We start from the raw sequence: 16260 nt of genomic DNA on the forward strand, positions 1-16260 counted from the left end.
TGGTGTGTACTGTTGTTTGTACTTTAAAGAAAAAAAGTTACTTTTTATTTTCCCTTTTTTTTTGCAAAAACTAATGGCAAACACACCATAACATATTTCTCAAAATTGTACAGAAAAGGGTCACACATGTGGTTGTTCAAAAGCTTAATATTATTGATTTGTGTCGTCAGCAGTGTTGGGTGTGTTGAAGACGAGTTGTTTTACGATCTGGTCAATGAACTAGCAAAGTGGCAAGCCACACACCCATTGAACGAGACCACGAATGAGTACGTCAAAGGTTTACTGTCAGGATCAAAGTATAGTTTTCAAGCATCCCTAAACATGTCAAAAAATGTGAACAACTCAATCTTCACGATTCAAGGAAAAGATAAAGTACCCAAATGGTCATTCAGTACTGGTATTTTTGCAAACAAAGCTCAGGAAATGGGGTATCAAGATTGTCGTGAAATTGCAAAGTATAAGAAAAGACCCATCACCATAATCGAAACTGAACCCGAAGTTGAAGAGCAGAAACCAACGATAAAGCCGAAAAACCCAAAGAAGCCGAAAGCAAATCCCAAGGCGCCACCTCAATGGTTATTGGAATCCTCGTCAAGTGAGGAAGAAAGTGAAGCAGGAGAACCAGAGATGAATTTCTCAGGGTCGGAGTCAGATGAGGATAGTGATGTGTCCGAAGGCGAAGAAAAGCACTGGTTTTTGGGTCTTAGTGTGGACGATCACGATGGAAATGGAAGGCGCTTGCAAGTTCATAAAGATGCGTTAGTTGCAAAAGTTGGCAACAATTTCCCTGGATTATATCTTGATCACCATGAGTCTTTGTTAGATAATGGCACGTCTGGCTCTCTTAAAGCTTTGACACAAGCAAAGAGAGGCTACACAGAAGAATATTACATTATAGAAGCTGAGAACTTTGAAAAAGAGATGGCGGAACTTGATGGCAATCCGAAGTTTGAGGTTTGGCAAGTGAAGCATAATATAAATACAAGTGATGTTACGAAGAAAGTTGCAAACTTCAGCTCTACTAGTGTTGCAAGTCAACTTTTGAAAGTTCATTTGCTCAGTGAATCTAAAGCGTCTCGTATGTTGTGTATATTTGGTTTATACTGTTTCTAATCTAAAGACATAACAAAATTGTGTGACAAAAGACGCCTTTTGACTGCGAAAAAAAAAAAAAGTAGAAATATTTTGCCCCCTAAGAATCCATACAATCAGGTTAAACTACGATAACAAATCAAAATGTTGAGGTTCTTTGTCATATTGGTCTTTATTGGATACGTGTTCCCATTAGGTGACTACGTCCAGTCTAGCTTCCCTCAAACAGAGTCTCCAATATTCACCTCACAAGTCATTAATTATCCAACTTCACAATACCAAAAAACCCACAACGACATCTTTCATGCCCTCCTTGTTAAACAAACACCAGAAGGAAAGTTGAGAAGTACAGGTCTATCCAATGATGAGTTCCAAGCTCAAGGTACCAAGAAGGAGACAAAAGTGAGCACCCCTAAATGGCGTCTTGGTGCTGGTGCATTTTTAAACAAGGAAATCGATGAGGGATCAACTGAAAAGGAAACTACATTCGTACCTACTATTATTGAACTGAAATCATCGGGTCCTGAGTCTGGCCCTGACTCTGATTCCGACTCTGATGACTGGGATTCCGATTGTGATTCATCGTCTGAGAATGATAGCAAGAGGAAGAATGAAAAGAGTAAAAAAACCTTCAAGTTGTTTAGTTTGGATGAAGTGATTTCTACAGACGATGATGGACAGAAAATGGTTGTTAATGGAACTTGGGTAAATTCCACAGTTGTGAACTACTCCTCCATTGGCTCAGATGATGGTGCTGCGGTGCTTGATTCAAAAGCATTCAGCGTGCATTTTCATGCACTCTCATACATAGTATCTTGCTGTGTGTATCTCTTTTTAGTATAATAAGTATTTTGATAAGGAAACTTTCACTTTGTGGTATGCAATCACTATTGATACCATCTATTCTTTAATCTTGTTTCTTTTTCTTTTTTTTTTTTTTATTTTTTTTGCCCTGTAGTATATCCTCACCACTATTCCTTCTTCTACATCAACAAAAATCGCTCATGATGCAGGTCCACTTTTTGCTATTGATGGCAATAGCTATGTTAGTCAACGGACAACCCATTTCAACCCATTCCAGTGCAACCGATTTAATTCAATCCAATGTTTCCAGTGACAACGACTTGACATATCAAAGTTATAATCTCACCATCTTGAACGGCCCCTCGGTTTACATCAACGAATCCGACCCTGAACTTGAAGCTTTAATTAAGAAGAAGAAGAAGTTGATTCCCAAATGGCAGTACAATGCAGGAATATATCTTGAAAAAAAGGTCAACAAGAAGCTCTTGAAAAAGGCAGGAAAAGGTGGATTTGCACTCATGTCAAGCAGCGGTGGCGATAGCACTTTTACGGTTATTGATGGTAACAATTTCGATGATGGTAACGTCTTCCATATCCCTAGTTCTTTGGTAGTTGCCAGAGCCAGTCCAAATACACATTCATTATTTGCCGAGAATGTCACTGAATATGTTCCTATTCGTTTCATCAATGATACCACTACATCTCCAATTCATGCTGCATCGGAAGACCTGACCATATACGAAGACGATGAGGAAAACTCCAGCAATTCCTTTTCTTATAACCCACAAACTTGCATTTGGACTGTATTGTTGGTTCTTTTTTGTTTGTTATAGGGCTCATACTTTGCCATAGAAGTCACTACGATTGTAGTGCCTTAAGTCTTTGTTTAATCTCATCAATTGCAATAGTATCCTCCTCTTCCTCTTCTTCTGCAGCTTCCTCCTCCTCCTTCTCCATTTGTGGAGCTTCGAGTTGTGTAGTAGGAACTTCTGAAACTTTGCTAGTCTTTTCTTCAGTCAAGTTGGCAATTATCTTGTTGACCTCTTCTTGTGATTCACTTTCCAACTCTTCATCCTCTTCGTAATCCAAATCGACCATGTCGTCCATCATTTCATTGATGATTCCTGCTTTAGTCAATTCCTTTGACAACTCTTGCATCGTTTGGGAAACTGCGCCAATATGGATCAACAGATTAACATCTCTCATAATTGAGGTAGATGAATGGATAGATTTGGTCAACTTATTCATCAGGTATTGCTCATTGATGGACATTGTTATTGATTCGACTCTAGTTCTCGAAGTGTATAATTTCTTGTATTGTCGATTGATGTTTATCAACTCTTTGGCACATAACTTGGCAGTCTTGTAATCCTTTTCCTTTGCAGCTTTTCTAATTAATCCTTCGGTTTTCTTTTTCAAAGGTTGAAGTTGGTTAAGTGATCTATCTAACTCACGCTTATTCTTTCGAAGAAGTTGGTTGATCTTTCTCATCTAAAAATAAAAGGTTAGTATTTGAGTTCCACTGACTTATGTAAGAGACACATACTTGTTCTTTAGGGTCAGGTCCCCATATTTGTTTCTTAATGTAGTCCATGATTTGACTGATGTTGACTTGGAGATGATATTCGCAATTGAACAATGTTGACTTTTTATTTGTTTTTTTTTTATCAGAGATTTGTGTCCTTTACACAATGAAAATATCAGTAGTTACAATCTGACTCTTCTTTACAAGGAAGCTGCTAAGTGACCTACTGTCCTTTTCTGGTGAGTTTTGTATTTGGCTCTTGCTCGTGTGTGTGTCCTTCACAGTAGTATCTTCTTCCTGTGCCTGTAATTTACGCTACAAACTTGCTTCAAACTTTACAGATTCTGCTACTCAAAGGAAGAACTGCTCATGAAGTAGGCGATAACATGAGACCTTATCCTATAGACTCTACTCGTTGTGTTTATATACAAGTGTGTATGACTATAATTTTGTGGCTATAAATAGAAAAGTAAAAAGATGAAATTCGCATTCAAATTGAACTTTACTCCATCTTTGCCCTCTTTCACGGAGTTACGATAAGCAGATTAACATAAACAATGACAACACCACAAGCAGCACCAAGTGCACCAGAACAGTTTGTTTTAGTATTAGCCGCAGTATTCCTCCCACCTTTGGCAACTTTCTTGGCCCAACGAACAATCTTCACCAAGGAATTTCTTGTGACTGTGATTTTAACCTTTTTTGGTCATATCCCAGGTACTGTGTTTGCTATCTACTTTTTGTTCTACATTGACTTCCCTGCTCGTGGAGTTGAGGGGTACTCTAGAATCGGTGATAGTGAAAGTCAGGTAGGCGCTGGTCCACAAGGTGGTCAAGGCGGCGCTAGAGGTGGAAGTGGTGGCGCACATTCTCAAGGTCCCCACCAGAGCCAACACAAAGGTCCAGGACACAGACTTGGAGGTGAAGATCATACCTTATCGGAGCAACAGCACGGATTCATCCACCATAATGCTCCAAGAGAAGGCGGTTCACAACAGAGCCAACATGGCCCATATCATGATCACGTTGAAGGAGATTTGGATAATCCAGGTGCCCCACTTTTAAATGCTGGCGATCTTCCCGCTTATGACGATGTTGTTGTTGATGGGAAACACAAAAAGACTGTCAAGGACGGTAAATCTTCTGATAACAAAGTTCAACATTGATCTCTACTAAGTAACAGATTTTTTATATTGAGTATAAAGTATAAACTTGGTTTCCCCTCAACTGTAGTTATCGATAGCAACCATAGTCTTTGCCACAAACCCCTCCAAATGAAAGATGCTCTTTTGTCCAAGACTCAATCTCTCATCAAATGTAGAAGCGATTTTGACAATTTCTTGGATTAAATCTGTCTTTCCCTTTGACAAATTAATCAATTCAAACAAAAGGTTCTTTAAAATTGTCCTTGCTGGAATGCAATGAGATAACAATTCATATGAGACAGTTCTTAATTTAGCCAACGTTGCCACATTCCTACTGTTTGTGATTGTTCTCGCCATGTTTTTGATAACAGTTTCCCAATCCAACACAATAACCGAATGTAATTGCTTGACATTGATAGTTTCGTTTTGCATGTATATGGTTTCAAACGCCAATAATGACCTTCTCAAGTTACGATTACTGGTAGTTGCCACTTGACTGTAGAATTGCATTATATCTTGTCCATTGCTCGATGAAAATTTAACGTGTTCCTTCTCCGCAACATGGCCCAAAATAGTACTGATATCTTCAATTGAAGGACTGGGTATCCTCACCAACAAGGTCCTGGATTTGATAGGAGCAATGATGTTTGAGATTGAATTACACACCAAAATCAATCTAATATTTGATGAATACTTTTCCATTGTTCTTCTCAATGCTGCTTGTGCGTCCCTACTTAAAGAATCAGCTTCATTTATAATCACAACTTTGAATCTGTGTTTTCTACTGCTTTGGTTTCCGAAATCCACTTGTTCAGTAGAAGCCACATCTTTCAACAAGTCTTGAATAACAACACGATCATTGTTACCCATGTCCGAGGGTGTTATTTCCAAATGATAGGGTGAACTTAAAACATTGAACTCAAGTTTACGATTGGAAGTGGTGACAAAGTTCTTGACATCGATTTTAAGCTTTTCCACTGAGGACCCAAATAACTCGTGTAAAGTACAATATATTCTTGTCTTTTTCCCTGCTCCACTTGGTCCATAAACTAAAAGATGAGGGAAGTCTCCTGACTTGGAAAGTGCACGCAAATTCTGAGTAATACTATCATGGTAGGACAATTGGGATAACGTCTTTGGTCTATATTTATCTACCCATAAGGACATGTTTGTGATGCGATGGATAGTGGATGATGAAGAATAGCAAAAGTTAAAAAAAAAAATAAAAAGCTATTTGGCGTTTTTTCTGACGCGTTTCGTACCCCTACACTTTACAAATTACATTTGCCAAACTACACCTCAATATACTATCTAGGCACCTACAACTGGTCCTGTGCTTCGTATTTATCTCTTTTATCATTAAAATTTAACGTCGATTGAAGACGACTATTTACTTTCCTAAAAATCTCTTCCAATCAAAAAATTTTCAGCGTGGTGGTTCTGTTCTAATGAAATGAGTAGGGCATTCATATCCTCCAGGATTGCTATCAAGGTACTTTTGGTGATAAGTCTCGGCGTCGTAGAATATCTTTAATGGTGCAATCTCAGTTTGGATCTTTCTGTTTGGGTACCAATCCTTTTGATACTTTTCTTTCACTTGTTCAGCAACCTTATGCTGCTCTTCGTCAGTGTAGTAAATAGCCGACTTGTATTGTTGTCCAACATCTGGACCTTGTGAATTGAGTTGAGTAGGATCATGCATTCTAAAAAAAAGATCAATGATGGACTCTGTGGACAATTGAGCTGGATCGTAGGTTAATTTAGCAACTTCAACGTAGCCTGTTCCTCCGCTGCAGACTTGTTGGTAAGATACTCCATGGTACTTTTCATTTCCGTTGGCGTACCCAACTATGTTACTAAGTAAGCCTTTGTTGTTTGCAAACGCTTTTGCAAAAACATGTTCTGTTCCCCAGAAACAACCTGCTCCTAAGACCAATACCTTGCTTGTCGCTGTCATTGATTGTATCTATGGTAATCTGATTGAATGAGATATGTGATTGAAAAGAAAAAGTGTTGTTGGTCTGAGGGCAAAGTTAAAAATATCTGAATCTCATCGTCCGTATATAAATGGTATCGGAGATTCCTGTATATAACACATTGCTTTGTAATTACCCGCCACAGTCACCTTGAAAGCAATCTAGAACACTTTTTTTGTACATAGTAATCCAAGTAGTTAAACCTTTTGGATATCTTTATTAGTGAATGCAAATGGTGGGATTCTCAGCTTGTCTCTTTGTTCGTCCCCATCGTGAAGGTTGATTACAGCCTTTTTAACTACCAATATCGACTCACATATGAATCATCTGCTAAAGTGACCATGGTGGAGTCTAATTGGCACGCACACATCAAGTTGGTAGGATGTGTAAAGGTATTGCTACTTTGTTGCTTATTTTACTTCAACTGCATCTTAGATTTTGGTAACAAATTAGCGGAAAAAGAGTCAGAGTTGCTATCAGAATTAATAAATGGGGAATGTGTGTAAACAATGTGCATTAAACGGATTCTAATGATTCTCCTCCTGAATATATTGACCCCACAAGTGCACCACTTGCACATCAAGTTTTGCTTCTTGACCCCAGGTCGAATCGGTTGTTAAAAACGGTTAAGACGGGTCGTTTTGTGCTACAAATGATTGTTCTAGAATTGCCAATCTAACCATCAAAATTTTTACATCCTTTGCATTTCTTCTAATATGGGTAATAGCAAAGATAAGCAAACTTTGATCATTGCTGTTTGCTTTTATGTAACTTTTAATTATGTGCATACATTGTCTTTTGAGCACAATGCATAAAGTTTTTCCGATCATGCGACGCAATTGCCAAATAATCTATCACGTTGGATAATGTCTATGAACGATATACAAATATATACATCTTTATGACTGTTTAAGAAGAGCTCTTCTTTTTGAAACCAAATAAACTACGCCTCTTCTCCAATACAGGAGCAGGTGGAGCCTGTTGAGGTGCTGTAGAGGAAGCTGAAGATGATGATGGTGGCTGCGTACCGACAGCACTGCTCTCTTCACTAACCGGCGTGCTATTTTTAAGTGACAATTTTCGTTCAATATTACCTCTTTTCAAACTGCCCACCCAAGATTTCTTTTCTTTTGCTTCCTTTATTGGAGGTTCCTTCTTTGCGGATGGACCAGAACTGCTACTTCGCGACAACAGTTGCTGCTGTTGTTTGTCCTCTTTATCAAATTTGAAACTTTTAAACATACCACCGGAGCTTAATGACGGTTTCCTATTGGTTTCAGGTCGCGGTGGCACAAAGGAATTGATTGACGTTGTATCGCCCTTGGAGTCCGATTCTGCCATCGGGGCAGCACTCGTCTTGAGCTCTTCATTGGTGCTGCTTGATGAAGTGTGCACAGGAACTTCGTAATCGTTACCATTGTATAATGTTGAAATGTCAAATCCAAAATGCTCTGATGCTTCATCGAATTCAATCCGTTGATAGAATAAAATATAAGCACTAGCCAACCCAGGACCATTACCAAAAAATCTCATGACAAAATTATCTTCAACCAATTCCACTGTTTCATCATCAAATAACAACCAAAGACCAGCTTTGATTTTACAAATTGAAACATAGTGTCCATGCATTGGTCCTCCACCAATATGAATAACTAATGCATACAAGTCGTAGAGGATGTTTTGGTTGGCATCTTCAGTGGTGTTGAATAGTCGAAGTTTGAATGGATAACTGATTGAGTCGAATAATTTAACCATCTTATCCATCTGTTCGTCATATTTGAATCGTTTAAGATTAATGACCAAAACTTGAGGTAGTTTTTTCACTTTGATCGTTTTCACCGCCTCTTGTAAAGATGAACAAGTATTGCAGTGGAATTTATTTTGATTTGTCAATGTTTCCTGTTTAGAGAAATTATTGATGGCAAAATTTAACGAATAAGCACTTTCACCTGGTGGAACATCGATGGATAAATCTAGGAAAAACTCATGCTTCGAAGTCACTGTTTCACATGATAAACATTTTGTTTCATTAGTGATGATGCCTTGGAATATGTCATTACACCAATTCTTTGTTGGGTCAGGTATTTCTTTGGCTAAACTCTCAATAATTTCATTGATCAAGTAGTTAAAGAACTCGTGGGCGTCATGATGCATATTGTTTTGTCGAAACAAGTAGTTCTTTTCTTTTAGTTTCGATATGAAATAAGTTGGTGAAACAACTCCAATTGGTGATTTGTTTTCCACCATACTTTCAAATAAATCCTTTAGGGCGTAAAGCAAGGCAGTTTCGTCCTTTTGTTCACTGGGCATTTGTAATGAGGTGTCCAAATTGATTATTGGCCCATTAATCAATGCGGATCTCTTCCTTTGGTCAGCACTCGGATTGGCATTGAACGGATTAATCGGGTGGACTAATATTGCCTCTGGTTTAGGTATCCCCACTACGATTGCACTCGATTTGCAATTGATCGAACCTTCTTGTGTTGTTTGTGTTGGTTGGTCGTTCAACAACATTGATGAGCTTTGTGAATAGTCTGCCTTATTGGGATTAGTGGCGCTGGTAACAGAAGTGTTGCTCGAGCCATTGTTGATACTGACACCAGCATTTGAGTTGGACATGGAAGTGGCACTGCCATTATACAGCCCATTGGTATACCCATTAGTGCTAAGAACAGGTCTAGTGATCATCATTTCTAATTTCAGAAACTCTGGACACTTGTTGATCAAAATCCGTTGCTCTAATGGAAGAGCTTCACAATTACCGGCTTCATCAATGTATTCATTTCGTTGTTCAACAAAAGTGGTGGGCGTGCTCGACTGGTTATTAAACTTGATACCAAATATAGACCCCTTTCGACTCAGTTTAGGTCTTTCTTCAATTGGAGTTGACAGTACAGCACCTTGTTCCTTTAATCTCTTTTGCAACAATTGATCATACTTTGTCGAAAACCCATGAAACTTTATCCCATTCACCACCAACTTTGGTTCGTGTTGAGTTTGATTATGCTGGATCAAATTCGTTCGGAATGATTCGGTATAGTATAAACATTGCAATATTGAATTGCAGTAACATGTATTACCAAAATTCTCCATGCCAAATATCTTGAAGGCGCCGTCTCCATAAGGGAGCAGCCGTTCATCAGCAACAGGCATGGTTGTGGAAAAAATCTGTCGCTCTCTCAATTCAGTGTATACAAAAAGGACAGGCTCTGTCTTTGAAAATTCAATGCCTTGAAAATTTATTGGGTGATGGTGCTTATCTGAATTTGTTGTCCCTTGATAATCTCGGAGATCTTTTTACGTGGAGAGACAATTTCTTTTTTCTTTTTTTCTTCTCCTTCGTTTCATTCACTCAATAATTTTTATTTGGTTTATACCCAGGTACACGACCTCTGACCTTTTGCTTCTGTCTTAGAGGTAAGTCTTGAATTGGGGAAGAAGACACACAACAAGGAATGCTTCACCTGTGTGTGCTCGATTAGTGTTTATTTACGAAAATACAAAACTGATCTTGCAGTGTATATGCACTTATTCAATGCAATACCAGAAATGGCGTCATTTTGTACTTTAAAGTCACGGCGATTGTGCATAGTAGCTGCTAGCGCGGGCTTGTTAAACCCCACTCTGTTCCGAATAATCATGTGTGTGTAAAAACTATTGTTTACTTCAATGGCAATCTCGGGCAGATCTGGGGCGACAGTGGAGGAAAACAAAAGCCATTCCAAAGGGAGGAGGAGAAAGCTTAGACTGTACAAAGAGCACTTATGTTTGTATTTGTTTTGGCTCAAAATGCCTTTTTGGGGTCTTAGTGTTCAGTATAAAATCCATAAGAAACAGGCGATTTTGATTGTTTTGTAGTGATGGCTTATTTGAGGCATTTTTTTAAAAAATATTCTGAGAACAATAGAATTCTCGGAACAATTTCATTTGCTGCTGCGTTTTCATTGGCCCGGAATAATTATTTTAATTTTGTGTTAGGTAGTTATTCCGGGAATGCTTTACAAAAAAAAAGTAATAAATTTCTTTTTTTCTTCTCTCTCTCATTCTTACGATGAGTGATCATTTTAAAAAATTTTCTACTTTTATTAAGGCTTTAGTTGTTCCCGACTTTAACGAGATATGTCAACCACATGACCTCGGGTGTAAAGTGTATTACAATTGTCTCAAAGCTCTCTCTCTCTCTCTCTCTCCCTCAGGTGACTATTCATGGAATAGCATATGGTATGCGTGAAATATCCTTCCAGGTAAGACACTTGCCCGTCACGTAAAGGAAAATGCGGTACTCTTCTTACACAATAGCTTCAACAATACTCCGAAAAAATGCCTTAATCGGTTTGTAGTGCTCCCCTTGGATGCACAAATTTCTATAGTTATGTTTGCTCCTACATAATCACTAAGCTGTGTGCAGAGCGGCAAAAACATCTAACCATGCCACTTTTCATTTTTAGTCTCTTTTTTTTTTTTTTGCTTCCGCGCTGCACCGTATGGAAATTGTACGCAAAGTCTAAATTATTAAGAACGCCATATGTAGAGAACAATAAAGCTCCATCCCCTAGCTGGCCGGAGAAAGTTTGGAGAAATAATTGGAGTTTTTGGGGGAGACGAGGTTATGAACAATAAAGAAAAAAATTTTTACTTATAAATAGGGATGGATATTTCAGCTGAACGAGTCAAGTTCACTTTTCTTTCTCTCAACAGTTTAACATCTTAATTTACTATTCCTAATATGTCTCACGAAGATCAGCATTCTGCATCCACAGCCGATGCTAACATTAATGAAATTGAAGCTAAATATGAACAAGAACAACCATTGGATAATGAAGAACAACTACATCACAGTGCTGATGAGTTGAACAGAAGGCCACTTAAGGCATACATTGGTGTTATTATTATGTGTTTCCTTATTGCATTTGGTGGTTTTGTTTTTGGTTTTGATACAGGTACTATTTCCGGTTTTATCAATATGACGGATTTTCAAAGAAGATTTGGTCAACAAAAATCTGATGGAACTTATTACTTCTCCAACGTTAGAACTGGTTTGATTGTTGCTATGTTTAATGCTGGTTGTGCTGTTGGTGCTCTATTCTTATCCAAGGTTGGTGATGTTTTTGGTCGTAGACTTGGTATTGCTGGTACTATGATCATCTACGTTGTTGGTATTATTGTCCAAATTTCATCATCAGATAAGTGGTATCAAGTTATGATTGGTAGAATCTTTACTGGTATTGCTGTTGGATGTTTGTCTGTCTTGTGTCCACTTTTCATTTCCGAAGTTTCACCAAAGCATTTGAGAGGTACTTTGGTTTGTTGTTTCCAATTGATGATTACATTAGGTATCTTTTTGGGATACTGTACTGACTACGGTACCAAAGAAAGTTATTCCGATTCAAGACAATGGAGAATCCCATTGGGTTTGTGTTTTGCTTGGGCTTTGTTGATGGTTGGTGGTATGGTTCGTTTGCCAGAATCTCCACGTTATCTTATCGGTAAGGACAAGATCGATGATGCAAAACAAGCTTTGGCCAAAGTTAACAAAGTGTCACCTGAGGACCCAGCTTTATATGCTGAATTGCAATTGCTTCAAGCTGGTGTTGAGAGAGAAAGATTAGCTGGTAATGCCGGATGGATGACATTGATTAAAGGTAAACCAAGAATTCTTGAAAGAGTTTGTGTTGGTCTTATGTTGCAATGTTTACAACAATTAACTGGTGACAACTATTTCTTTTACTACAGTACCACCATTTTCAAAGCTGTCGGTTTAAACGATTCATTTGAAACTTCTATCGTCATTGGTGTTATCAACTTTGCTTCTACATTTTTGGGTATTTACTTGATTGAGAAATTAGGTAGAAGACAATGTTTGTTGACTGGTTCAGTTGGTATGTCTGTATGTTTCTTGATCTATGCGTTGATTGGTACTCAACACTTGTATTACCATGGAAGCAGTGGTGCCACTAGACACCCAGATGGTGATGCTATGATTTTCATTACATCGCTTTACGTATTCATCTTTGCTTCCACTTGGGCTGGTGGTATTTACTCCATTGTTTCAGAATTGTATCCATTACAGGTTAGATCCAAAGCTATTGGTGTTGCTAGTGCTGGTAACTGGATCTTTGGTTTCCTTATCTCATTCTTCACCTCCTTCATCACTGGTGCAATTCATTTCTACTATGGTTTTGTTTTCTTTGGATGTTTGCTTTTCTCAATCTTTTTCGTCTACTTTATGGTTTATGAAACAAAGGGTCTCACTTTAGAAGAGGTTGATGAATTATACGCCGCTAAAGTTGTTGCATGGAAATCTAGCAGTTGGACTCCACCACCAGAAGAACAAATGGCTCATTCTACAGGTTATGCTGCCTATGCCAAGCCAGAAGAGGAGCATGTTCAAGAAACTGTTTAAAAAAAAAATGGTCAGTTGGGGATAAGAGATGATATTTTGTTTCTTTTTTAATTGCAGATACGAACATTAGTTGTTATGAGTTTACGCTTTAATTGTTATTTTTTATAGATTTGATATACGTTCATTTACAGAGTTATAAATTGTACGTAATTAAACTATATGTAAGATAAAGTCAGGGGGGGTTCAGATATCACCTCTATTGCATGATATCCAACTTTTGTGTCATGGATGAGTACACAATGAATTTATCGTTTCTTTTTTTTATTTGGGACGAAAGATTTTTCAAATACGGTTCGGACTTTTCTTGAACAATTTTCCGAATCATGTGTTTAAAACAGCTTTGAGTATCCATTATTCAGCTCAGAATGTGAGACAGTCCATTGCACAAAATACATCCTATATGTGCCGATATTTTTCAAAAACAAAAAAAAAAAATATTCTCAAGCTATTCTTGGGGACAAGAAAATTCAGTTAGTGAAACCCATGGGGAAAGATCTTGTCAGCACAGCCTCCGTAATATATATCTACTCTTCGTTCGTGGTTAGTGAGGCATAAACAGTCGAAATATGTAAAATTTGTCGTATTTGTTTCTAGTGAATAACATTTTTGAGGTGTCTACGTCATTGGCAAAAATATAAAATTTTTCCGACAACGGTTCTACAAAAAAAGAAAAGAAAATTAATCCGAAAGTGTTGGGTACAATCACAAAAATTATTAGTAGGATAACCATTTCTTGTCCATTGTTCTGAATATATATCAACCAAAGAGATCCTTAGTAATCGAGGCATTTGAAAAGAATGACATAATTGTACATATCGGATGTTTATTATTAATAGACCTATATACGGGGGCTTAAACATAGGAAAATGATCTGACAATTGCACCCCGCTTTAATATCATCTGACTGGGTTTATTAAAAACGTTGATGACGCTACTCATCCTAGCAAAGAGCTAGGTAGTGTGTAATGACCAACTTTCACGGCTTTTGCTCGGGTTAATTTTTCTTTTTAGACTAAGGTGCTGCTACATGCAGGTTGTTTCTTTTTATTTTTTTTTTCTTTTTTTTTTTTTTCTCTGCGTTTTTTTTTGTTGCTGTTGCAAAAGCCATTACGACACAAAACAGCTTATTTATAGGAATTGCTTTGAATTCATTGTTTGCTCTTTCTTTCTAGGCAAATCTGATAAAAAAAAAAACTCACAAAAGATAGAAATACCCACTTCTCTATTCCTATACAATTTTATTTCTTGTGGAATGTGTTTATTGTCATCATTTTTCAATTTTTCTATTTAAAGTCTTGTAATTCCATCTCTTTCTTCAGTATTTTGTTTTTCATCCAGCGACTACTGTACCTTATTACTTTCCTTAAAAAAATATATTTACTTTACAATGTCACAACAACCAACACATGCAGATACTGCATCATCATCACGAACAGAACATAGTCCAACTCAAGAAATAGAAGAGAAATATGAGAACCAAGATGAATTACCTCAAGATCTTGAGAAGGATGAAGAACATAGCTCACACGAGTTGGCTAAGAAGCCAATGAGCGCCTATCTTGGAGTGTGCTTTATGTGTGTGCTTATAGCTTTCGGTGGATTTGTTTTCGGTTTCGATACTGGTACAATTTCAGGTTTTGTTAATATGGATGACTTTAAAAGAAGATTTGGTCAACAGAAATCTGATGGAACTTACTACTTTTCCAACGTCAGAACTGGTTTGATTATTGCCATGTTTAATGCTGGGTGTGCAGTGGGGCAATTCTCCTTTCGAAATCCGCTGATTTATGGGGTAGAAGATTGAGTATTGTGATGTCCATGTTGATTTATATTGTTGGTATCATTGTACAAATTTCATCATCAGATAAGTGGTACCAAATTATGATTGGAAGAATTCTCACTGGTCTTGCCGTTGGTACATTATCGGTTGTTTGTCCACTTTTCATTTCCGAAGTTTCACCAAAGCATTTGAGAGGTACTTTGGTTTGTTGTTTCCAATTGATGGTTACTATGGGTATTTTCTTGGGATATTGTACAACTTATGGTACTAAAGAAAGTTACTCTGATTCAAGAGAATGGAGAATCCCATTGGGTTTGTGCTTTGCTTGGGCTTTATTTTTAGCTGGTGGTATGGTTGGCATGCCAGAATCTCCTCGTTATCTTATCGGTAAAGACCGTATTGACAAGGCTAAAGCATCACTTGCAAAGACAAACAAAGTATCTGAAGAAGATCCAGCATTATTGAAAGAAGCCAGATTGATTCAAGCTGGTGTTGAAAGAGAAAGATTAGCTGGTAAAGCAGGATGGATGACTTTAATCACTGGTAAACCAAGAATTTTCGAAAGAGTTGTTGTTGGTGCTCTTTGTCAAGGTTTACAACAATTGACAGGTAATAATTACTTCTTTTATTACAGTACCACCATTTTTAAAGCTATTGGATTAAACGATTCATTTGAAACTTCAATTATCATTGGTGTCATCAACTTTGCTTCTACATTTTTGGGTATCTACTTGATTGAAAAAATGGGTAGAAGAAGTTGTTTATTATATGGATCAATTGGAATGTCAGTTTGTTTCCTAATCTATTCATTACTTGGTACTCAAAGTCTTTACATTGATGGCCCAGATGGTCCAACTAGACAAGCATCAGGAAGAGCTTTAATCTTCATCACTTGTCTTTTCATTTTCATCTTTGCTTCTACTTGGGCTGGTGGTGTTTACTCCATCGTTTCAGAATTGTATCCATTGAAAGTGAGATCCAAAGCTATTGGTGTTGCTAGTGCTGCAAATTGGATTTTTGGATTTTTGATTTCATTCTTTACTTCATTCATTACACAAGCAATCCATTTCTACTATGGGTTTGTTTTCTTTGGTTGTTTGGTATTTTCAATCTTTTTCGCCTACTTTATGGTTTATGAAACAAAGGGACTCAGTTTGGAAGATGTTGATGAATTGTATCAAAGTGGTATCCCAGCTTGGAAATCAAGTGGTTGGACACCACCTTCAGAAGAAGAAATGGCTACTTCAACTGGTTATGCTGCTTACCACAAACCACAAAATGAGCATGTAAATGATGAGGAACTTGTTGAAAGGAGTAGTCATTAGAGAGAATGTAGCTTTGGTCTACATTTAGAATTTATACACAGCGGTATGCATTTAGAGTACATATATAAGAGCATTGACTTTCACGTTTAAGCATAGTACCTTGTAGATACCCTAAAGCCTAGATCTTGTGAAAGGGGGCCTGTCTGTCACATACTTCAGGGATCCACATTGATACAAGTAGTAAAGAATGAATAGTCCCCTTTTGATTTT

The 16260-nt window shown here is 37.5% G+C and overlaps 8 protein-coding genes across 8 annotated transcripts; 4 read left to right on the plus strand and 4 right to left on the minus strand. All coding sequences in view use genetic code 12, as the record gives it.

The window, feature by feature from the left end:
* Positions 1-126: 126 nt before the first annotated feature.
* On the plus strand, positions 127-2729 carry I9W82_004671 (uncharacterized protein; the record flags this gene model as incomplete). Its single annotated transcript, XM_067693766.1, has 3 exons — positions 127-1078; positions 1289-1912; positions 2134-2729. The coding sequence occupies 3 exons, from the start codon at positions 127-129 to the stop codon at positions 2727-2729; spliced, it is 2172 nt and encodes a 723-aa protein (XP_067546154.1).
* A 25-nt stretch (positions 2730-2754) lies between these two features.
* On the minus strand, positions 2755-3490 carry VPS24 (ESCRT-III subunit protein; the record flags this gene model as incomplete). Its single annotated transcript, XM_067693767.1, has 2 exons — positions 2755-3387; positions 3443-3490. 2 exons carry the CDS (start codon positions 3488-3490, stop codon positions 2755-2757), a joined length of 681 nt encoding a protein of 226 aa, XP_067546155.1.
* A 488-nt stretch (positions 3491-3978) lies between these two features.
* Positions 3979-4587, plus strand: I9W82_004673 (uncharacterized protein; the record flags this gene model as incomplete). The annotated part of the gene is made up of 1 exon (XM_067693768.1): positions 3979-4587. One exon carries the CDS (start codon positions 3979-3981, stop codon positions 4585-4587), a length of 609 nt encoding a protein of 202 aa, XP_067546156.1.
* Positions 4588-4644: 57 nt separating this feature from the next.
* On the minus strand, positions 4645-5733 carry RFC5 (replication factor C subunit 5; the record flags this gene model as incomplete). Its single annotated transcript, XM_067693769.1, has 1 exon — positions 4645-5733. One exon carries the CDS (start codon positions 5731-5733, stop codon positions 4645-4647), a length of 1089 nt encoding a protein of 362 aa, XP_067546157.1.
* Positions 5734-5992: 259 nt separating this feature from the next.
* On the minus strand, positions 5993-6523 carry MXR1 (peptide-methionine-S-sulfoxide reductase; the record flags this gene model as incomplete). The annotated part of the gene is made up of 1 exon (XM_067693770.1): positions 5993-6523. The coding sequence occupies one exon, from the start codon at positions 6521-6523 to the stop codon at positions 5993-5995; it is 531 nt and encodes a 176-aa protein (XP_067546158.1).
* Positions 6524-7451: 928 nt separating this feature from the next.
* On the minus strand, positions 7452-9695 carry UBP13 (ubiquitin-specific protease; the record flags this gene model as incomplete). The annotated part of the gene is made up of 1 exon (XM_067693771.1): positions 7452-9695. One exon carries the CDS (start codon positions 9693-9695, stop codon positions 7452-7454), a length of 2244 nt encoding a protein of 747 aa, XP_067546159.1.
* Positions 9696-11268: 1573 nt separating this feature from the next.
* On the plus strand, positions 11269-12945 carry HGT7 (Hgt7p; the record flags this gene model as incomplete). The annotated part of the gene is made up of 1 exon (XM_067693772.1): positions 11269-12945. One exon carries the CDS (start codon positions 11269-11271, stop codon positions 12943-12945), a length of 1677 nt encoding a protein of 558 aa, XP_067546160.1.
* Positions 12946-14332: 1387 nt separating this feature from the next.
* On the plus strand, positions 14333-16050 carry I9W82_004678 (sugar porter family MFS transporter; the record flags this gene model as incomplete). The annotated part of the gene is made up of 2 exons (XM_067693773.1): positions 14333-14691; positions 14745-16050. The coding sequence occupies 2 exons, from the start codon at positions 14333-14335 to the stop codon at positions 16048-16050; spliced, it is 1665 nt and encodes a 554-aa protein (XP_067546161.1).
* Between the last annotated feature and the right edge of the window lie 210 nt (positions 16051-16260).

Source organism: Candida metapsilosis (assembly GCF_017655625.1).
Source record: "Candida metapsilosis strain BP57 chromosome Unknown scaffold7, whole genome shotgun sequence".
In the NCBI taxonomy this organism is placed as follows: domain Eukaryota; kingdom Fungi; phylum Ascomycota; class Pichiomycetes; order Serinales; family Debaryomycetaceae; genus Lodderomyces; species Lodderomyces metapsilosis.